At 38.4% G+C, this 25,132-nt stretch overlaps 1 protein-coding gene across 1 annotated transcript in view; it reads left to right on the top strand.

Moving 5' to 3' along the window:
- Positions 1-25,132, top strand: part of pdlim4 (PDZ and LIM domain 4) — a 62,859-nt gene that overhangs the window by 16,936 nt on the left and 20,791 nt on the right. The window contains exon 3 of the mRNA XM_030153352.1: positions 12,474-12,555. Coding sequence (XP_030009212.1) covers positions 12,474-12,555 — 82 coding nt within the window. The remainder of the gene's footprint in view (positions 1-12,473; positions 12,556-25,132) is intronic.

The raw sequence follows: 25,132 nt of genomic DNA, 5'->3' as shown, positions 1-25,132 counted from the left end.
ACGAACTTTACACAAAGCCAAACAAACACAATTGCAGGTGCACTGTATATGTTTGTACTCAACACATGACATATGACGACCATATGCTTTAGCTAAGTATGTTATTAGAATGTAGTTTACTATACCATTACTGTAATTGTCGACAGATGTTTTACTCACTATGAAAACTAGTGGCATTGTGCACATTTTCCATAAAAGATGACTGATGGGAAGTATGATGTCAGAAAAATTGGATTTCAGGAAATGTTGCACATTAGTCACTTGCTGATCATTCGTTGCTATTGTGACGCACAGCTGAGGTGTCTTATGGCTTTTGCTTTGAGGCTCATGAAATGAATTCAGTTGAAAAACTTGACAGATTTGTTCATGACCAGGGTCATTTACTGCCTCTCATCGAGGAACACATATTGTTTATATTTCTGTTCAGCTTGGCACAGCTGAGTCATAAGGAAAGCCGACAGGTTTATGACAGTTTAAATGATCTACTCTGTGCTCCTATAGAACGCTGTCTAAATCACTGAGGCTTAGACATACACTGAGTCAAATGGTGACCTTTTCAAATGGTCGATATTGAGCATTTTACTGTTTCATGGTCTGGAAAATAGACTTCCAGTCAGACGGCTGCATCATTTTCTGAACTGGTATGTGACAATGGATTATTTGGCCTTATGTGGACTACAGGAGCAACATGGTTCTGTCAGCATTGCAAAACGGAAATCATCCGTCTAAACCATTAATGACAAAGAGGGAGGGGAAGGGGGGGGTAACCAAGGAAAAACTGAAATGTCAGTCGCTTCCCACATTTCTATTAGATAGATTCTTATGGCTGCCACAGTACTGGAAAGTGGAGAACGAATCTGGCACCCTCTGAATCCCATCCTCATAAATGCAGAGCGCTGTGTGGTTTTAGCCTCAGCTACAAGTGACATCTGCCAACTGGTTCTTCAACCCTCTCCTTTTAGGGCAGCAGACAACACAGGCTCTCTCCCATAATGGTTTGAACTTCAAATTCCTTTGCAGATGCAGTGGAAATGTGAATCAACCTAGGATCTGACACTTCAGATAAGGTTCACACATACAAACGCTCAAACAGAAGGAGTTTTTTCCCCTCTTTTTCTGGTTCATATTTTGTTTTTATGATACTTACTCTAGCATGCAAACCCCCCCCCCCCCATTATCCCTACTCCATCCTTTCATATATCAAACTGAATGGCTGAGCATTAAGCGGTTTATCCACATAAGGATAGTAAATTTTTTTAAAGATACAGCAAGCAGTATTCAACACAAAGGCCATGGAAGCTGCTCTACAGCTGCACACGCATAAAAAGGAAACTCCCCCATTAAACCACTTGGTCCCAAATTCAGCTTAAATTTCCCCCAAGTTACTGTACTTGTCATGTTTTTGTACAATAATTTAATCTTGATGTCAAAATTTCAACTTATTTCCTTCAAGGCAGGTATGTAAAGCTAGTTACATCTTAGAATTTAAACTATGTCACTGGATTAACATCCTCAAACAGCTTTATTTCAGTGAAATCCAGAGATCCAGTGTCACAGAATAACACAACAGAGGTGGAGTGAGGCAAGTCATTGGTATGCGACCTTTCCTTTGTATATTGGTTGAATAATTACAGTCTTAACTACCCTGCTGCTGGATAAGAGGAGGGTAAGGTATGTCTGAGAGAGAGGCACACACGACTGCACTGAGCTCAAAGAAACTTCTGTTGAAGGGCAGAAAGAATTTAAGCAACCTAAAAACAAAACAGGAACAATTACAAGTAGATTATATACTGAAATAGTTTTGTCAAAGAAATATGTATAAAGCAGTGTATGACTTCATCACAATTTTTTTTTCAAATTTGTAAAACCCGAGTGATAGTCTAATTATCACTAATCTATCAGTCTCTCTGTGCTTATGTACCTGAATCACTTCCCTCACAGTGAACAACTTTGACGATGACTCCATCATAAACACATTGTTTACATAACAAACTAGGGCTGCTCGATTATAGAAAAAAAAAATCACGATTATTTTAGCAATAATTGAAATCACGATTATTAAAAACGATTATTAGTTAACCTTAAAGTCGTTTATTTTTTTCTTGCAAAACAATGTAAAATATACTCTTTAAACATAAATAAAGCTTTTAACCACTAAAACAAAGTATGTTCACTTTTGTACGAAACTAAAAAATCTTTGAATGCAAATAAGTATACTGTAAATTCAAGTATGTTTCCTTTTGTAAACAAATAGTGCACTGTAATTAAATTGCTATAGACTTGCCATAGAACTGTAGCAATTTAAAATAAAAGTCACGTAAAGGGCAAATTCTAAATTCAAGTATGTTCAATGCAGTATGAAACATAGTAAATTCAGTGGCGTGCTGTGAGGTTTCAGTTCAGGCCTTCTGTATACAACAGCCATCTAGAAAACACACGTTAGGGTTATACGGGTTAGGTTAGGTTAATACGAGAGTTGCAGCGTAAAGAGATTCTGAGACAGAAGATTGCATTGCAGCTGAAGTTGTAGTTGTTGTTATGTGTTTTAGTTTTTCATAAGATTATAATAAAGGTGGCAGTGGTTAAACTTTAGATGGTTACAAAGGTTTGTTGTGTAACTGGTCGGTGTGGACACAACTACCAAACAGTTTTTGCACGTGATGAGTTTTTGCTCTACGTCTTCTTCATCAAATCCAAAGTGATTCCATACAGTTGAATTGGACTTGCCTTTTTTGTTTACCAAGCACTTCTGCTGTGATTCTCCTGCCATTTTTCCAGACTGCGAGGTACAACTTTCCTCTTGGGGTGGACCTGCCGACTAGCCGGCAGCAGTAGCTTAGAGGGGGGCGGGGCAGAGCAGCTCATGGGAGCTTGCGTGCGTGTGAATTAAAACAACTCAAAATTAATAATCGTTTTTTCTCGATTACATAATTTTTGTAATCGTTGCGTGTAATAATCGAAATCGTAATTGAATTTTGATTAATTGCACAGCCCTATAACAAACCAAACGTAAGTTGGGCCTTTTTGGAAATTTTGTCACAACGTGCATTGTGGGAAGGGAGAGCGGTTTCTCACAGATTCGGCAAGAAAACGGGACAGGTCGCTACAATGTAAAATGATGCAGTCCACCAGGACCAATTTACAGAAGAAAACTGGCCTGAGAGTCCGGTTTCGACCGGCTCTATACGTAAAGTGTCATGAGGTAACTTTTGTTATTATTTGATGCTATATAAATAAAATTTCTTTGATTGATTGACCAGGGTTGCTTTAAACAATGAGTATAGTAGGTGAATGGAGGTAAAGACCACATTTGGGTTCAGCACTCACAAATAGACAGTGAAATTGCTGCTGTGTGGAATTCCCATCCCCACAATGCACTTCCCCCAGTAATTTTAATTCAAATGGCCAATAACTTGTTGTTACCTCTCAGTACTCTTATTATTATTATTATTATTATTATTACCTTTTTTATAATACTCTATTTTACAAATGTGTATTTGTGCTTGTCTGTGCAATAACTGTTTTTTTTTTGTTTTAGCTGTGTTTATGTTTTGTGTCTGTCTTTTTTGCCATATCTTTATCTTTTTCTAACTCTGTGACTCAGGGAAACGCACAAGAATTCCAGTGTACCTATACTGCTATGTATCTGTGCAAATGGCAAATAAAGTCTATTCATTCATTTATTCATTCTTTCATTTGCGACAAAATTTTTGAAAAAGCCTGAGTGACATTTTGGTTTGAAATGTAAACAAGAGGACTGTTTATGATGGAGTCATGTTTGAAGCTGTTCACTGTGAGGGAAGTGATTCAGGTGCATAAGCATGGAAAGACTAATGGATTAGTGATAATTAGGCTATCACTGGGGTTTTACAAATTTGAAAACAAAATTGTGATGAAAGTCATACACTGCTTGAAACATATTTCATGACAAAACCATTTCAGTATATAATCTACTTGTAATTGTTTTGTTTTGTTTTTAGGTTGCTTCTTTCTGCCTTTCAAGAAAAGTTTCTTTGAGCTCAGTGCAGTCGTGTAATGAAAGCAGAGTAGTGCAAAAAATGACACAGTGACAGTGATATCAATGGGGGAGATTGAGAAAGGGCAAGATGAAGATAGTGGGCAGCCAAGTAGAGCAGAGTAGAGGGGAATCACAGACACCAACTGAAAAATCCACAGGGGCCTGTCTCTGCCTAGAATGCTGTTTTAACGCCAAGATCTGCAGTGTCTATTACTGCAAATGAAATTACACACAAACACAGTGAACATCAGCTTTCTTTTTCTCAGAAAGATAGATAAGTAGATAGTCAAATAGAGAGATGGGGCGAGTCAGTGAGTCCGATCAGCCCAGACATCTGGGCACATTTCAGATTCATGAACTTACTGACAAGTACCAACAGGATAAGACACATGCCATTTGTAACATGGGCCTCAAAAATAAGTAAGTGAACCATAATCAGGAAAGATACACACTGGGTGAATAGATAAGCATCACATTTCCCATCCAATTCAACAATTTTTCAGTATTCCTGCTTGTTATTCTGCATATCCAATTTAATGAGAATTATTTAATTGTAAGTATTGATTCAGATCCAAGGGAGTGACTTTAACAAACCCATGCTGACTCACTAGAAAATAATATTTTAAAGTTATAACAGTTCTCAGCCCTCATTAAACGACTGCAGAATAAACTACTCCAAACAGTCAGAGAGGAAGAAACAGGAGACCTGTAATTTGGTGTAGCTGCTGATGGACAAATATATGAGTCTGCACATCTACTGGGAACCAAAATTACAGTACACTGAATGCTTCTGAGCTTGAGGTCTTGTGCAACACAAGAATGTTTGTTTGTCTCTGCATTTATTACTTTCATAACCCCCATTTTTCATAATTCCTATTACAGTGCTTTCTATGAGCATTCTGCATCGGGGGGTTTCTGGTTAGGTTTCCCAGGAAGTTATGGAGAGATACGGACAGAGCTGGCAGCTGCAGTTGTTTGTGCAGAAACAACATATTTTATATCCTTAACCCAAAATGTACTGTCATTAAAAGAAAACCCAAACAAATGTCAACATCTTGAGAATTTATTGTGTGTCAGAATTTACACCCTCTCTTACTCAATCTTTGAAAAATGTTTTTTCTGCATTACAAAGGTTTATTATCCTGAAAGCCAAAATGCTTGATTTTGGTTTTCTTTTCTTTATTTCACCCATTTATTGTTTAATGATAGAAAACTTTATAACACTTGCTATACTCCAGGTATGAATGGGTATTTGCATCCTGCTCATCAATTCTCATTTTATTCCAATGAAAGTGATCAAAAATATGGGTCAGAGTTTTAGATAAGAGTCCAAGTTATCTGGATGCAGGTTCTGTTTCCTGACCTAACTGAACAGATGGACTGAGAAGTGATACTTGTAAAGGCTTTAGTATATGATGCAAATCATTTTCATCGCCATTGAGGGAACGTCTGCATTTAATATGTTTTTCCGCTCATTACCAAATTCTGTTTTGGAGTGGATTTATAGTGTCACATTTATCCAAAAATCAGTGACATAAAAATGAAAAAAGACTGTGAGAAAGTACAGAAACTGAACTGAGGTCGCTACTTTAAGAGCTTTCAGTTTTTCCATCATGCTTCTCCACTGATGCAGACCTTGTCAGTGCTCCACTCTGAGGTGAAACACCCATGCTTATATCTGTTTGCGTCTGGTATTAGTGACTAAACACAGCTACATCTTCTTACTGGGGAGTTAAAATGGCTGCCACCTCCTCCATACACACCGTCCAAGTTCACAGCAATGAGAGGACCTGAGCAGACACTTACAGCCCATATTCAAGTATGTCTTGTCTCCCAGCTCAGCCTGTATATCCTCAGGCCTAAATACAGTCAGTGAATACAAGAAACAGCTGGGGGAGAAACAGTCTTCCCTCCTCTCTGACTCTGGAGATGTTCTTGTTAGTTTTTTTCCATTTTTAACCCTTTAGGTGCTAGACTTTTTTTTTTTTCCAAAAAATATTCAATTTTGATGCCAAGATTTTAAAAAGCTATCTGTTACATTTGTTGCTTGTTGCAATATTGCAACTTGGGTACTTAAAGGGTTAATGGTCATCAACTTCCTCCTTTTCTCTTAACTTATCCCCTACCCGATTCCAACTTCTAATTCATTTGCTTTCTTCTTTGTATATCATCTTTCCTTTCTCTTTTCCATGTTGTCCACCTTGCCTCCACCTCCCTGTAGTTCTTTTTGCTGGATGTCATTGGAGAATGCCATGTGGTTGCAGAGGTCTGAAAGACAGACAGCTGTTGGGATGTGTTTCCACTGCTGGGATGGCAAGGTGAATGAGATGAAAAATGAGTCTATTGAAAAGAATATTGGCCATGTGCACTACTTTGACTTGTCCTTCTACAGATTGAAAAACTTCGCAAAAAGAGGGTACGTGGCAAATGATGCTTGGTCTGTAATTCTGCATACCATGAAAATCAAAAGAAAAATAGATCAAAGTCCATACAAGAACAAATGAACATTTGTCAACTGACATTATAAAATGTTTGTCTTAATTTTACCTTGTCTTTAATTTTAAAGTGTCTTTCCAGAAATAATATCCTCAATAGTCAGGATGATTTATCAGTCTTTCTTCCTCACAGTTTTTATTGGAAGTACACAAAGAAATCCCTATGAAAACTGTTCACAGAATGTCTAGTATTTACCGTGATAAAGGTTATCGAGTTTCTGAAGAAGCAAGCAGCTTTTTGTCTGTTACTGAGTGTTCTTTACTGGTTTTGTTTGGATGGAAGTTGTAGTTTCAGAAGCAGAGAGTGTATAAAAGAAGTTGGACGTAGCACTAACTGGTTTTTGGTCCACCATTTTGAAGCTTTGAGTTTGCATATTAGCTGTCATTTTGACTTTTTGGAGACAGTAGCGACCATATTTTGACAGCGAGATGCAACTGGGGAAGGGCAATGAAGGAAACTTATCTAGCCAATCCTAATTTAACAACATGATAAATCTGTAAATTTCATGAAAAACTGGTGTAATGAAATCCTTTGGTAGTCTTTTAGAGCAGCCATTTCTTTGCCATATCTAGAGCTGTCTGTGAGGGATAACGGTTATCTCTGAAAATCTCTAACTCAGCAGACAAACAACTGTCAATCAAACCTGTCAATCAAAAACCAAACCCCCTAAGTCTTAGGGCCTAAGAAGACCAGAATGATTACTACCGACTTGGTACTTCTAACGGTGATGTTACCAGTGTCAGGGATCTTGAAGATACTTCTGCATTCATTGACACTGAACAAAGTGTTTTGAAAAACTGTATGAAGCGTTTACGTGCTATATTAGTGTGTCATTCTATCAAAAGTTAATGAGACAGTTTGCAGTTAGAAATTATGGCTACAGCTGCAAGAGCAGCTATGACAAAAATCCAGAACAAATTGTTGATATGTGGACGTGTGATGTATGGACGGGTGTTAGTGACACATCGTGATAATTGATGTAAGACCAGGGTTAAGGTCAGACTTGTAATACTCGGGGTTAAGGCAAGGGTCAGTGGTTCGTCTGCTATCCATCATATCTGAACCATGAGAGAAAAAAATTAACAAAAAGTCAACACCCCTGATATGTCCCTGATCACGTGGAAAGTAAAACTGAAACAAAACACGAATGGAGGATTCAGTTTTGATCATAAAAACCGGTGGAGAAAGGACACAGAGTCGGACTTCTTTGGTGGAGGATTTGCTCCCGCTGTCCCACTCTGACTTCACAACCTGTGACTCACTGTTGAGGAATTATGCACGAGGCTGCTTGGGACCAAAGGAACACAGGAGTCCAGCTGGGATAAAGACAAAAAGAAACCTCCAAAGGCACACTCACGCCCTCCTGCTACCACCACCACCGCCTGCTCTTCCTTCATCTCCTCATTCCTCTCACGCTCTCCCAAGGTCTCTTTTTTGTGGTAGATATAAATGCAACATCAGTAGAGAATGACGGGGGCTGTGTTGCAGAAAAGGAGGGCTCAGGGACCACAAATATCCCTCCCTCTTCCCTCTAGCATTGATCTTGTCATCACCCAGATGCAGATTTTTCCAAGTGACCCCCTCAGGTCTACTGACAAGACCCACAGAACTACTCTTTAAAAGGCATTTGTCTCCTTTTACTCCCCGAGGAAAAAGCATTTAACCTCTTCTCACATTACAAAATAACAGGAACAGCTCCAATAGCACTTTCTGATGTAGAGCAGGGCTGGAAACCAGCTCCGTCCCCCTTCAGACGGGTTTGACGGAGCGCGGCAACAAGGGCAGGACTTGAAATGAACCCTGAAATGTTCCGTGATCAGCCGCATCTTAATTTGAGGGCACTTGGTTTTCAGCCGCCTGTCTCATGCTCCTCCTTGAACATGGTGATCCGATGCAGCCAAAGTCAACTCATCCACTGCTCCAAAAACCAGATCTCCTCAATCAGGAAATTAAACCTGGCAGGGGGAGGTCAGGCGAAGGAAAATATGACCAAAGGAAAGAAGAGGAGAGTCATCATGATGACCTTAGAATTTCTTTTCTCTGTACTACTTTTTGCATTGTGCTTTTCTGTTTTGGCTTTGACCCATTTATATTCAGTCATCTGTGTTTCATTTTCTTAAACTTATTTTTAAAGTCTACTGTAAACAAGAACTTGAGTCCCTTGTCCCCACAAAATTATATGTACCTGTGGTACATTAGTAGATCAGTCCATGTCTTCCTTTTGTCTCGTAGCCCCTCTACTTGAGCTCCATATCGCAGTTTTCAGTCATACATATTGTTTTTTGGTGGTTGTGTCTTGCATTGATTGCCAAATTTCTGCAAACCACTGATTAAGGACGTGAATCTTCACTAGCCTTGTGATTCAACTACAATTCTCCTGTCAATGATTCATGATATTCACTGTTCAAACCAGCCACATGTTACTTATCGAGGGAAAACTGCTTAAAATATGTATGTAGTAAGGCTGATATGAAACCTATTTAAGTCATGGTTTGCAAAAGTGTACAGGTTTTATTGGTTACGAGGTTGGATTCTGCTTTGTACAATTTCTTCTTCAAGAAGATGTTTTTTTTTTTTACAATTATCACATATCTGTTTTCTCTTAACACAGTAATTCTCATATTATGATCAAATAGTCTACAAGGCATTATTTTGGCACCATATCATAACCCGGAATTTTGCTATCAACAATATAAACTGTATATAACTGTGTTACAGTTAAGCTTTCGCTCTTAAGTTTGGGTTTAATAAAGAATTTAATGTTATTCATTTATCGCTTCACATTTCACACACTTACACCCATGGGATGTCCTGTGATATGGTTATTATTCTATCATTCGTAAAATTATAACTTCTATCATGGTTAATATTAACTCATCTGTTGTATGGTTTCACTTGAGCTTTATTTCTGAAGTTACTGAATTTGCAAATACCCTTAGTAGTGCTGGTTGTTTTATAGATTTTTGCTTTCATCTCTTTGAGAATCATGACATTTCTGTCCTCAGGTTATCTCTGGCTTTTTCCACTTTTTTTTCTTTATTTATTTACAAAGAAAATCTGTTTGTGGTCATTCAAGAAGTAGCTATACACCTTTACTCAGTGTAATCATGCAATCACATGTTGTCTTTCCCCCTTCCAACTTCTTTTTTTTAAAATTTCACTTGTACTTTTCATTTGCAATTTATCTTGGTCAACGCTGATGTATACAGAGGGATCTGGAGTGGAGCTTGTGAGTGGGATTAAAAAATGAACCTGTTGGAATGAGCCCAGGATTATTCACCCTTATCCTGTTTATCACTGTGAATCTGTATTAAATACTCATTTGTCCCTGACCACCGTTTGGCACTGCTTTCAGGCAAGAGGAGCAGGCAGAAAAGTAAAGATAAAGCCAGTCATTCTGCCGTTACAGTTTATTAGAAAGCCTCTCATTTCCTCAGCCCCTGCTAATCACAACAATCTGGTAAATACGTCATCAAATTTCACATTGCATTTTGAAGCTTAAAGGCTTTTTATGGATTTTACTTTGTCTGGGTTGATTCTTACTTTGATGAGAAAGAGAGATAGATTGAGAAATGAAAGATAGTAAGAACAGAAAGAAATATATAGGGGTGAAATAAGTTCATTTTAATGTCTTACGAAATGAAAAACAGCAGTTGTAATCCCATACATGCTTTAAGCATCACGTTGGTTGTCTCATTTAAAAGCCAATGGGGTTTTTCTATTAGATGGCGTTCACTTTTCTTCTTCCTTTACTTGTTCATTTGGGTTTCATTTGAAATACTTTTAAAACAGTGTGCTTTTTGGAAGAAATACTAATCCAGGTCATTCCAATTACTTAATACTTTAACAGCATGAGATCACATCCCGTTGTGACCATGATGCCTCATAACTGAAATAACAACCAACTGTGCAAAAAGTCATTTTGCAACTGGAATTTTTTTTTTATGTATTGCAAGTGTGAAAGTGTCATTCCTATTCAGACTGACGTATAATAAGTGCAACACTGTACATTCCAGGATGGTGTGTCTTTCACAGTTTCCACTCAGGCCTGTGTGTCCACATCTCCATTATTTTTGGACAGTAAATTCCATGTTTCTGTCGTGCACGTCCAAAATGTCAGTTCAAATCAGGGACTTCACACTGAACTTTCACTCTTTTCAATGTGATGTTTGTGCAGTAACCATCGAAACCAAACAGTCAAATATGAAGGCTTTCTGTTCGGGGACCATGGAGGAATTGGCAGAGGAGAGGGAGGGGGTGGGGGGTGGTTAATGGTCATCCTACGCAGGAGCTGTTGCTTATTCGACAGACACTTGGCGCCTCATAAGAGCGTCCTTGATAGCAACACCTCCGTGGTTCATATCTGAAGCATTGCCTCAGCTCAGCCAACGCTGTACCAGCTGCGGCCGGATGACCTCACCTCTTTGGACGTCAACTCTCCCCCCGTGGGGTTGACGATTATGTGCACGGTGTAGCAGTCAATGGTTTCTATGTCCCTCTGGATGGAGGTGTGAATGAATAGAAAGGCTGTGTGAAGGAAGTGCACACACTCAGACAGACATTGTCCTTTAGTTACTCTGCTCGAAGTCCTGCCGTTACCCTTTTAGAAGTTGGATGCTTTTATATTTAGCAGCCAACACCATGGCAACTAAAACCTCCCAGCCCCATGAAGGGAACAATACAGAAGTTTTTAATACTCCAGCTATACATTAACGGTGCTACAGCTATGCAGACGAACCAAATGTTGCTCTGAGTGATGAATCACAATGTTTTCACTGCACTGAGAGATACTTCACACATTTTAGTATTACCAAAGAGGTTCCTTCTATGGAGGTGAATTATGTCCTCTCCATCTTATGTGAACACAGTAGGCTTATCTAAACAGTAAAGCTGAAAGTCATGTATTTTATCACTGCTGCTGGTCTGTAATTCATGCTCTTTCGTTTTTTTGCGTAGGTAAATGCAACTAGAGTCCATTACAGGCAATCTGAGAAGCAGAGGAAAGAAGGCCTCAGATACCAGTAATTTAGTTATCACTATAATCCATGGCCCAAAATGGATTGTGCTTTTCCAAAAACAAGACAGCTCATACAGTGGAATTACTATGTGATGATGAGTTTATCTGTCGACTAGAGGGAGGAGGCTGGAACGTATCTTCATCCCATTCCTAATGAGAAAACCTGCCAAAATGGATAAATCCACACTCTCATGTGCACACATATACATTCACTCACCCGAAAGGGATTCAACAAGTGTAATAAGTCTTTCCTAAAAGTGGTCTGGAATACACGGAGTTGCAGTTAATGGGATATGATGTGACATCGGAGTTGTTCTCTTTCCCAGATTAAAGTAAATTGAATGAGATTAAAGTAAATATACTGTTTACTTTCACTTTTTTTGAGCAGTAATTAGACCTTACACCAAGGGTGTCAAACATATGGCCTAGGTGCCAAAATCAGCCCGTCAGAGCGTCCAGTCCGACCTGTGGGATAAATTTGTGAAATGCAAAAATTTACACTGAAGATACTAACAATCATTTTAGTTTAGGGGCCATATAAAGCCCTACATTGGTCTCAAGTGGGTCAGACCAGTAAAATACTATCATAATAACATACAAATAATGACAACTCCACATTTGTCCTCTTTGTTTTACTGTAAAAAACCTGGAACCTACCTGGAATGTTTTAAGAAATTAAGTGAAATGTTCCCAATGTTCTGCCTGTTACTGAATGTTTTGTGTATTTGTATATCCACTATGATTTGTATTCTGTAAATTATAATGCACATGTGTAAATGAGAAAACTGAGGCAGGATATTGCACCTGTTTTAAGAAATGTCAGGTTCATGTCATTCATATTTTGTAAAATATAGTTTGTAGATGTAAATTTCATAATGTAATTTTAATTTTTTTCACTGCAGATATTGATCTGACTGTTTTTTCGTGGGTATTGTCTTTCAGGTCAGGATCAGGAGATAGAGTGTGGTCACCGACAGTCAGTGAAGACGGCAAGACAAGTCCTTACATGGAGCCCGACTCACAGGTAACCACTATTTACACTTTTGAGCACAAGTGCGGTGCTGTATGAAAATGAGATTCATACAACCTAAAGGAGGCTGTCACAATCAATCTGCTCACATCTGGTGAGCTTGAATTCCTCATCCTGCAAAGAGCTTAATAGAGTTGTCAGTGTTTCAGTGCTTGGATTTGGCTCAGTATTGTGTTGGAGAGTAGTGCAGAAAGCGCTTGTATAAAAAAAATTAGACAAAGATAATGTCCTCATTAGTTAGGATAAGCCACAGATCTTATTTTTATTGGACGACTGGCGGTTCACATTCAAGTATCCTGAAAACACATGGATTAATACCACATGGGGTAATAGAAATGTTTTTTCTAATGTTTCTGTGTGATATTAATTGAACCTTTAAACCTATTGAGTAATTCACTACAGATGAGACCATAGCAAAAAAAATATATCTTGGACAGCATCTAATTTTACTGGCCATCCTGACAGATAAAGTGACAGACCAGTTCATTTCTCTGGTTTGATTTTTACCTCATCCGTCCATCTGTCTGTCTGTCTGTCTGTCCATTCAACGACATAATCACATTATCTGAAGAACACATTGCTATATCTGCAACAAATTTATACTGTGGCTGCATCTTGGAATGGAGCAGAAGCCAGTTGAAAATAGGTGACCTTGACCTACTTTTTCAAGGTCAAATGGCCTTGTGCAGTTATAATATCTGAGTACTTTCAAACATAAATACATACGTAATAAGTTTTACTCAAAGACAATCTAATCTAAATAATAGAGCAGTAACTTTCAACAGAATCTTATACCATATTTGGCCGAGGGGTATTAAAAGTGCGCATCACGTTATGTTCTATGTTAAACTTAAACTTTAGTGAAAATCTACAGCTTTGGATTGAGATCTTTTGCTAATTACCACATTAGACACAAAAGGGGATAATTCACATCAAGGGACTTAACTTAAAAATTCCAGTTTGCTGAGTGTGAGATCTGAATCTTCCTTGTCTGTTTATGTCACACACAGAAACCATAGAAACGGGGACAACACTCGATCCTTAAATTGCATGTACACATTCATTCACATGATTATAAGTGAGATAATGCATCCCACTGTTCACTGGAAAGGTTATGAAATAGTGTCTTGATTGTTCTCCAATTGTACGAGCTGCCAAACGGATATTCAAGGCATGATGAACTCCAGCAGATGATCTTTTCCAAGTTTTCCAGTGCTGGCAGGCCAACAGGTTTCAGAGCACAGAGAGAATAGGAGGTGTGTGTGTGTGTGTGTGTGTGTGTGTGTGTGTGTGTGTGTGTGTGTGTGTGTGTGTGTGTGTGTGTGTGTGCGTGTGCGTGTGTGACCAAAACAGATAAACAATGAGTTTATTGTGGCTCAGGCGTGAAAGATGTCCATTTGTCAAGTATTGTGTTATGGTCGTTGTGGACTGATATGTGTGTGTTTCTCTGTCCTCTTTGAGGCAGGGCGTCCTTGTCTGAAAGGGTAGAACAGACACAAATAGCTGAAGTGAAATCTATCTATCCACACATGACTGGGAGTTCGACACCATACAGGAAAGTATTGTTTTCAGTGGCAGAGACAAAAATGAAAGAGGCTTCAGCGTATGTCATTTATCAGTGCTGTTTGGCGTCACACATGCTTTCTCTTTGTGACAATTAGCATAATAGCAGCTTCCCAGGAGACTTTTACTAAAAAACAATCAATCAGTAATTCAGATCTTATGTCATGATTCACATGGATCACACAAACCGTTAATGCATACTGATATGAAGGCTTAACTTTTATAAATGTGTCTTGCAGCTGTTGGAAACCTTTGCTTAGGCGTTATGCATGCTACATTGAGAAAAATTATTACCAGCTTTTAATCACATTTTAAGCAACCTCAACACATGAGTCGAAATGTGTTTCTTCCCGCTGTCAGGTCTTAAATGAAACAGAATACCTGAAACAAAGCAGAATAGCAGTGGTTGATGCTTCATTACAAGAAGCCGCAATGAAATGAACACAAGGTGAATACAAGTTATATGTGCCATTCCTCATTAGTGGTATTAATGGAGTGATATTTTGCTTTTTTTAATGGAATTATACATTTCGAAACATTTCCCTGTGGTCTACATAAATTGTAAATGCTATGCTTGGGTCTGAATTCTTCATTAATTCAACTCCACAGGTCCATCTTCAACCCTATTTCTGAGTAATGACATCAGAAAGGTCGTTTTGAGGGCTGGCCCTTTAAATGCACATGAGCCACTTCATGCCCCGCCCCCTCCAGGTTGTTGACCGTGCTTCTCTGTCCCATTCAACCACTTGTGTTCGTTAATACAGCCAACAACTGAACATTTTAGGTAATCGGCTCCATGTTTGGACACATTTTCATTGTGGACTACAATAACTGTTGCTGACAAACAATTATGGTGTACTCTGAGAAATGTTCATTGGAAGTCTTGACATTATATGTGCAAGTGTCAGAATGTAACTAGTACAGATGCAACAAGTTAAGAAAGAATAGAAACAGGTTGTAGAAATCCACTTGATTTTTGCCAAAATAAATATAAAGATAGCTTTGCAGCACCTGGAGGGTTCAAATTCAAAGTTTTGAACAATTAGGGTCCAAATACACAAATAAAAGTACCAAAGACTAATAAAAGTGGGTTTAGCAAAATATGACCCCTTGAAGTAGGGGTGTAACAGTACATAAAATGAATGCTTAGGCCTATCCTCAGTACTCAGTATTTGATTTGTGGTCATGAACCCACTGATTGGTACATTACTGATACAGTAGAGAAAAAAAATTCCAAATTGTCACATTATTCTTCCAGTTCTCAAATTCTGCATATTGTCAAAAAGAAGTAATCTGTTTTCTTTCAAATACAAAAGTAAAATCCCCAAAGACAGCAGAACATATTCATAACTTACTTAAATGAGCCAGTATAATTAACACTTTATAATTAAGAGTTTACACTGCCTTTCTCTTATTGGTCCTTACTATGAGCACAGCAATCCTGACAACATTTACTGTTGCCTTACTGTCTCCTCTATTTAAATATGTCACAGATATACAGTATTTAGATAGAAGAGTGTGTTGTCTGACTGTTTGAGTGAATGTTGTGACAGCTTGAACTCCTCAGTTGTCTTACAAATCATTTAGGGCACAATTAGATCATATTGAAAGTTGGTGGACTGGTAGTAGAAGCTCCATAGCAGTAACATGTTGGCAGTATGGACACATGCAGAGGTGAACAACACACAACAGTTCAGTAGGTAGCGTCAATGCAGAAATAAAATGGCTTTCCATATGTTACTGGACAAAAACAACCAGGGGCTCAGTACTGATTGAGTCACAGAGCCTGAACAGATTCTCAGATTCAGGAAGGTTGTTTAAAACGTGCCTGTATGAATTAGCACATTGTGCATGGTTAATGATACTGGAGCAGTGTTTGTACAACTTTCAAGGCTAACTATACTGATAAACAGCAACTAATGCACTGCCAAAACACTCCAGGTGGAAAATTTTCTTTTCAGGAGCTAGTGGACATGAAGAGACTTCAGACAGTAATTTGGCCTCCACAGTATACTGAAAGGAAATTACACACTAAACTAAAATGTACTGACACGGTGATGCAAACACACGTACCATTACACACACCTAAGTAAAACTATTAACACTGATTTCAGAATAATTTCTCCAAAACATCCATTCAGTGTTGTGGCTGGGGGGGGTGTCAATTCCCAATAATGTTTGTTGATGCATAAATAATACATTTTGTTAAACATTTTGTTAAATGTAATGTTCCATGATATATAACGTTTAATAATACAATTGAAACTATATATAGTAATCAATTCCATAAAAATGTGATTTCAATCATTTGCATATTCACATTTAGCCCATACTGTGTTCATTTTATGTCTTTTCATACTTGTGGATGTTGCTCTAAACACACTTAAATAAGCAGGACAAAGAAAATCATTGAATTGTCGAGAGCCACAGGGATGCAGCAGTGAAACCTTGTGTTCCTCAGGCTGAAGCCACTCACTCATAGACAGTTTTAATAAAACTGTACTTTATAGCCTCCTTTAATTTCCAGCCAGTGTGTGGCAATAGTTTTCATCTCACAACTTCAACACCAGCTTTCGTCTTGTGTTGATTAAAACTAGGAAATACCAAACTGGATTGAGAGAATCCTTCAGCTACAACTGTTTATACAAACACAGACGTGGATGACAGAGGGACTTAGCTTGTTGGTAATATGAGAGTAGTGAGTCTGTCTCTCTCATGCATGCTCCTTAGTGAGTCTCCCCTTTGTAACATCTTATCCAGTCCTTCCTCTCTGAAGTCTGAAAATGCTCCCCGGCGGCCCATTTAATGAAGTGAACCTGGGTGACTGGAAACCGCCGTGTCAGGGCCACTTTAGTGTCACGCTCAGGTGGATTCTTCTTAGCATGAAAAGAAAGACAGGAAACATCCGCTCCCTGGGGTTACATAAAAGACCATGGTTCTCTGTGTTTCTTTGTTTCCTGCTGTATTTAAATACCACATGAAGGAATACTCCAGCACATAACAATACTGACTGTTCCTGAGACACATTGGAAGTAATATGTGCACCGGAGGTTCTCTCACACTGGCTGAACCACATCCAAACTGAACTACATGTGATACTGTTGGCCCGCAGATTGCATGCACAGAAAAGAACTGAACCAAAGCACTGGAAAACAACACAATTTGTGACTGTCCTGGCAAGGTTTTCAAGCCAAATGTCAATCATCTACAACTTCCCTTCCACTACGTGACTAGACTAGCAACTCTAGAAGTGAAGCAGGTATTTTTTGCTAAAACTAAATATTCAGGCCAAGAAACTTCATCTTATGTATACACAGAAATGATTCCTATGGAAAGTGATCCCATACTTTTCCAGTGTGAGTAATCATCAGCCCAGGACTATTAATGAAGACTCCTTAAAAAAGGAGCAGTAGAGCAGAAATGCTACCACTTGGCCCATATGGAGAGTTCCTGAATAGTTACAAATCCTATGACCTGTTTTTTTTATTAATAGACTTCTTATTCTTTACCACCTGGCTAAGTTGGAAATTCCAGTCTTCCTTATGGGAATTAGCTACTGAGCAGGAAGTGACACATGGAGGCTATGAGGTGTTTCTTTTTACTTTGGAAACATGAGAGGTTCTCATAAACCTTGTATTTTGGGATATGCTGCAAATGTGTGATTTGATACTGTTGAGTAACCATTGTTTTATGATTGACTTCTTTATATACGTTTGGGGATATTGGTGTGACTGATGTCTTGGCACAGTTATGCTCAGATTACCTGAAATAGAAATCTTCAGCGGTTGCAGAGATGAGGTAATGCTAAGACAGCACTGCAATGTCAAAGTAAGGTGAACTGTTATTTTCATGGTCACAACAATATAAACAAATGCTAAATGTAACAATTGTCTGTGAAGTCAGATGCAGCAGTTTTAGAGACGTGATCACTATTTGATGAGCATTTGATTGGGGATGTGATGTGTTTAGCTAAAAAATAGAGGACAAACTGCAGGACTGGTGACAACAAATCTTTTTTTAATGACCAGAAACAGATTACTCACATTTACCAAATGATGCATAATGACTATTTCAAGTTGTCTGGACAAATATACTGATTAGTTTTCCAGCTCAAAAGATTACAAGTCAGACTTTAAAGGGATGATCGAAGATGGAATACTCTTGCAGAGAAAGGCGTGTCGTCCTCTTTTAGCTGCTTTCATTGGTTTCTTGGGGCAGCTTGATCATTACCTATATTACACATGATAGACCACTTTTTGCAAGGAAAATAACTTCAGGTTGGTGAACGTCAAGATGGACGTCACCAACAGTTGTGAGATTACCCCTGATTGAATACTCCTGTGCGTTTGTATAGATACCTGTCAAATCTATTCCTGAAAAATTCCATTATTTTTGGTGTGGGTATAATAGACAGCTCGTTGACAGTTTTGAGGGCAGTGACAAGAAGAGTTTCCAGTGTATCCAAAAGCAGAGTATTTTTCCAATGAGAAAGACAGTTTTAGGGAGAAAATGGCTTTCTATTTTGTAAAGGGTGATCTCTAACATCTGGATTTTTGGCTTTTAAGTTGTCAGTTTTACTCTTGGAACAGTTGTTTTAACCAGTGAGTAAGGTGATACCATCAGTTACTGACATTTAAGGTTTTCAAAATTCCTCTCTTAAATTACACAGTGGCAGCTTCAAGTAGGTGGGAATGGCCTATTGGTCAATGTTAAAGTCAAACAGGACTTTTTTGGCGAGCATAGATCAGAATGCCATTCGTTCTGCTACCCTATTATTAAAGCGATATCTATTGTGGTCAAACACTTTGGCCCTGTGGAAAAAATAAGGCTTCACAATGCGGAAGCTGAAAGATGTAGATCACACATTTCCTAGGCCTCTAGCCTCAGCCTGGGAGCTGGCAGCTGGAGGCAAATTCTCCAAGCTAACATTAATAGGAGCTGACAGACAGAGTCCTTGCATAACTTACAGGCCATAATTCCTTCACTGCTTGGATCTGAACACATATGAGCATGATATGAAATTGTTTTATGAATGGAACAAGATAATTGCTTTCCAATACCTGACGGGCGGGATCTTTGACTTTAGGTTAAAATAAATTAGCTCAATAATGAGATAATTTAGAGAGCTGTAAAACCATATTTTCTTCTGTGGAACAATAATTAGTGAACTAGAGCAGTTCAAATAAAAAAAACAAAAATGGATTAATGTTTCTCCCACAGTTGCTCTAAGACCCTGGATAAATTTTAACAATATGAGGCCAACGAGGGTTATTTTTTCAAGTTGCCAAAATAGTTTTCTGAGTCTGCTTGAACTTAATCTCCTGCCAGAAAATGCCAGACCACTGGAGCATTACTGAAAAGTTCTTTGTAACAGCTCCACATTCATTCACACAGCAGGCTTTTTAGATCACAGACCTGTGACCCCACTTGTTTGGTTGTTTGCGTTCACTAATCAGCCAGTAATCCTCAGAAATGTCCAAAGCAGTATTTGAGTTTTCCTAATGGAGCCCTCTCAGCTCTAGTAAACTGCTGTGTCGGACGGGGTCAGTGAGAGTCCTCAGTGCTGCAGTAGGAAGGTCCATAGTCATGTTCATCCAGAATTAGAGACCCAGGCTATTACAACAGCACTCCTGATTTTAGCCTTCTGCTACACATGCTTTTTTTTTTTTTTTTTTTTACCTATTTATTCAGCTCTGGGTCACAGCAGGATAAGTGAAATGACTGACTTGTATTTAACACTAGTTGTAGTTTAGGGCATCTTAATTAAGAAGTGGAGTTATATGAGACCATGTGGACTAATAAAAACACAGGGCAACTGCATATGTTCACCGTGAACCCAGCCTGACCTCACCAGAAAAAGGGGTTAAAAATCAGATGGGTTTACTCCCAATTGTCATATTTTGATGTAGAACTGACAGGATGGAACGAGCAGGTCTGATGAGGTTATTAAATGCACAATCCACAATATTAGTTTAACGCTAACGCTTGATTTTGTGCCTAGACTCACCGGGGCACTGCAGCTGAAATGCAATACATACATTTTAACATTCTCCGTATTGTTTTTTGTCAGATGACCACATCCACTATTTTGTGCAATTAGTCTTGCACAAACACTCCTACGTTTCGCTTTGGGACTCATTAGACCTGGTTTGTTTATGTAGGAGGATGTATTATATGTACCACATGATTTTCACTAATTGAAAGATTTCCGCCAAGTATCAAACTGTTACGTTTATTGTTTTTAGTCATTAATTTTGTTGAACTTACTTGAACATGCTGTTTCACATTGCAGACAGAGTTCATGCATCTTAATTAGAACTTGATTCCCAAACACTGCACGAAGTAAATGCCGTTCTACTAAATTGTTGTTAATACTTTAAAAAGCAAAGCTGTGCAGCTAAGATGATCTAAAACCATCAGTCAGTTGGAAAAAGGTTGGAACTTCCCTTAAGTTAAGTTGATCAAACAGTGAAAATTTAAGGATGGCCAATACTGGTCATAAACATAATTCCACTATACACACCTCCATCTGAAAGAAAAATTCCATTTTACTTTGCACATTACAGTTTTTTGTTGCACCTTACTGTTTGATTGTCCAGATTTTCTACCAGTTATCTTTTTATACTTGTTTGTTATGTATAGTGTGATTGCTCTTGTATTGTATTTTGATTCTTATATTCTATTTTTACTGTTTGTCATGCTCCATCCGTCCATCCATCCATCTATCTATCTATCTATCTATCCATCTATCTATCTATCTATCCATCTATCCATCTATCCATCTATCTATCTATCCATCTATCTATCCATCTATCTTCAACTGTCAGATAGGTTGTAACGCTCATAAACTGTACTCTTCATCTGCCTTTGTACCTCTTTGTTCAGTTCTCAGTTCCTCATCACCACCTCTGTGACTCCCGAGGCCAGGCCCAGAGTGCTATAAAAGGCCGGTTTGTGTTTGATTAGTGATGCAGCACCATGTGAAAACCTTAATTTTGAGTATCTGGGGGGATTAAACCCGGCAGGATGCAAACAAGAGGCTGGTGTGCATATGTGTCCATGTATGGTGGATTTGTTAATGTGTGTCCTGTGAGGAAGGCAGGCTGAGGTCTGGGTCTCCAGTTAAAGATGGACATATGATTCCAATTAGAGTCCTCCACCTTCTCCTTCTACTACTACCCCTCCTGTCTTCCCTTCGTCCTCTCCACGTCTGTCTATCCTTCCTCGACCAAACTGTGGTTGCGGGTTGAAGTACCAGAGCTGAAGCTGCAATCATCTCCTATGCAGTAGGTTTTACTCTGATGTATGAAGCAACTTTGTGCCTCTTGGCTGAATGCACCTCAGTTAAACATTACACAGGTTATAGATGCCTGGATGCCTACTGTCTTTTTCTGCCCTTGATTCTTTCTTTCTGTCTTGGCACAAGAATATTCTCATAAATGATCGGTCTTCCTGAGCCATTAGCTATGCTTGGTCACCATTATAAAACAGGTCAGTGAAATCCAATGGCTGACTGCATTTATGAGTGGTGGACAATGCTGGTTCTCATAAATAGTTTCTCCCCCCCTTTTTTTTCCCATTTCTTTTTTCCCCTTTCAAAGTTTATTTTCTTCCAAGCCAGATCTGGGAGAAAATGAAAGAGTAGCGATTCTCAAGAGAGTGAAATTAGGAAATAGATGATCTCACAGATGGCCTTTTTCAACAAAACTGTCATAGAGTTTCTGTTTGAGATCAACTGAGGCTACTCACATTCATTTTAAAATGTTTTGACTACAATAGGAAAACAAGATAAGGTTACCTGGGGATTTGGGATTCGGGGTGATAACATACAACAGATTAACATGACTGTCACCTTATGTCAAAATCTCCATTTAACCTATATGTTGTCCAGACATGAAAGAGTATAGTAAATCATTTTAATGAGACAGTTGGCTTAAAGCTGATTTGTGTAATAAAAAGAGCTTCAGCCATCATACCTTTAGAGCAACTTGAAAGAACCAATAGTTTCTGAATGTTACTAACATGGCATTTTTATAAGGCGAGGACCAGATGTGCTGCCTAATAAATCTGCCATCCACTCAAAGCAAGTATCTGTACAACAGGCATGCAAAGCCACGGAGGAGAGAGTGTTACGAGACGAAAGACAAAGTGAAAGGTTGGTGAGGGGGTGGCTCAGCTAAAACAGAAGTAGTCACACCTTATCAACGTGGAGCGAGAGGTTGACAATGGGAGAAAAAGAAGCTAATGGTGACATGGAAAGAGAGATTCAGGTATGGTACTTTGCGGGAAAAAAAAAAACTCTTATGTTTTATTACACTTATTTTTTGGGTACTTTCTTATACTTCACATACATGGGTTGAGAATAGTGTAAATATATATCATTATATGTCTTCCCTGTGTGATTATTAGTGTCTTAACCCATAAAGACCCAAACCCCCACTGGCGACCAAAACCATCTACTGTTCTGTAATGTTCAATAACTTCTGATCCATTAATCATATCAATACATGTAAATGATTGGTGTAAAATGCAGTTTGTCATCTTTTCATGGTCATCAGATATGACCCATTTGGACATTCAGAGGCTCCATAGTGAACGTGGAAACACAGTCATCTTTTACAACATTGATTCACCAGTAAAACCCATGGAGTTTGACAATTGACAGTGGATGGACACACTTGGTTTATGTTCAGTTTTGTTGAAAAAGTCACTTTTTCTTCAGTTTTTTTCTGTTTTTATATAATAACCTTCAAATTTACTCTGAGATTTCATGAACATCTGAATTAAATATATGAAATTAAATATAGGAAAATAACTTGATTTACAGTAAAAAAAAAAAAAAAAAAAAAAAGAAAAAGAAAGAAGCAAAATACAGAGGATAATATTGTAATAAGTGGGGATAAATAACTTAAGAAAGGTTAGATATAAAAAAAAAATAATAATAATTTGGGAACTGCTATAAAAGTAGCACTGGGTCTTTATAGGTTAATGTCCACCAGGTCCCTGTTAGAACCAGTGACACAAGTCTTGGACCCAAATGCACAACCAACAGACAGGAATAAAGTTAAGGAGTGTTTATTAAACACGGACAAAATTAACAGTTCACAAAAAGGTTTCGTTAAGGAGTCTTCGCAGGTCAGACTGTGTGAATTCGTCACGGCGCCCGAGACCAGCAAGGGAAACTCTCTGCCCAGGTCGGGAACACACGAGGGTAACCCGACTAGGAGGAAACAGAGGAGAGTCAGGGGACAGACCAGGTCATACACGGAGGATCCAGAAAACAGGCAACGGTACATGGGGATAAAGCAAAGCACTAACCGTGAGTCCAGGCAAAAGTCGAAAACCAGTGAGGCAGAATCAGGCAGAGGTACAGGCAGGGATCAGGCAGGCTCAGAAGTCGGGGAACAAACCGGGTCAGGAACGAACAGACAGGCAGACGAACAGGTTCAGAGAATCGCTGGTAAGTATACACAACACAAGGAAGGAATACGAACTGGCACAGGACAGGGGAAAACACAGGGCTTATATACACAGAAGGGAGGGAAGACAATGAGACACAGGTGGAACAAATCAGGGCGGAGACAGGTAATCAACACAGGTGAAACAATCAGGGAGAGGAAGCAAAGACACCAGACATGACACAAGAGGAGGATTAACAAAATAAAACAGGAAATGACACACCAGACAGACAAAACATACAAGAGTCCCAGTACTGATATGACAGTCCCCAGGGATCCATTTTTAAGGTTAGGCTTATAACAGAAGAAAAATAAGACCAAAATTTACGCATTAGACTTCATTTGAAAGGGAACATCATCTCCGTCATGTGTTTTACTTGTTGCTGAAACACAATTTAAGCTATAGCCCCATTTTGGAATAGGAAAAGTGGATATTGAAAGGTTAAAATTATTCTGAATAGAAATAAATCAGTGAGTATCACTGGTTGTGTATTTGTAGTAGATACTGAAAGGTCTACTAGAATCATATTTGTTTTTTTTCCATGAACATATTGTAAAATGATTGTGGGATTTGGGTTTAAAAAGATAAGACTCTTTCTTTTCTATCAAGAAAACTCAAAATTGCTATACACATATCTTTAAATATCATCATACTTTATTGTGTTTAGTGATTATTTGGTCTTTTTCCTACATTTTGTTTGTACAGATTAAGATTAGTCATAAATGTGAGGTCGTCACTGTCATGCCACTGCAGGAGCATGTAGCGGAAGACAATATACTCTCGGGGATTTTCTCCACTTGCTTCCTTTATTCTCTGAATAGAGACATGAATAAACATGTCTGACAGTGATACACTTTCTGATTGTTATCTACTGAGTTAACCCTTGTCTGAAAATGAGAACTGAAAAATAAATACTCATTAAAGGACATGTACAGGCAGTGATATGTTCTCATGACACTCATCCTACTCTTTCTGGGCCCAGTGTCAGGAACTTTAAAAATGAAAGATAAATAAAGGGGGTGAAATTAAAGACAGCATGAGCTAAAATCAATTAATCTTACCGTAAAACGACATCAAAAGACAGGAAGAAGTAAAAGGAGTATTCGCTTGAAGGGAACAAAGAAGATTGTTTCTGCTGTGTGGGTGCGGAGTTTAAGCAGGCTGATTCTACTGTGAATTCACACAGATATGACATTTTTTAAACTAAGCTGGTTTACAGTTCAAGGTATCTTTGTTATCCCAGGGGGCAATTTGATTTACAGCCAGCAGTGATAAACTAACGTCAGTCAAACAACAACAGTTGGCGCTGACAGTGGCCAATGGCTGATTGAAGTTTTAAAAAAAAAAAATAGCTGAAAGTTTAAATAAAAATCCTCTCACCTACAGTTTATAATGGTTGGTTTGATATTTTGCTCCATATTTATTGATTTATTGCTTTTAATTTAATGGTTCAACAGTTATCTGGTTTCTAGTAAAGCATAAGAGTATAAGAGGTTCAAGAATGCTTTTTTGGGGTTGGGGCAACAATTATATAAACCAGTTAATCATC

The sequence above is a fragment of the Sphaeramia orbicularis genome, chromosome 14, assembly GCF_902148855.1.
Source record: "Sphaeramia orbicularis chromosome 14, fSphaOr1.1, whole genome shotgun sequence".
NCBI lineage: Eukaryota > Metazoa > Chordata > Actinopteri > Kurtiformes > Apogonidae > Sphaeramia > Sphaeramia orbicularis.
This window is presented reverse-complemented; position numbering and strand designations above follow the sequence as displayed.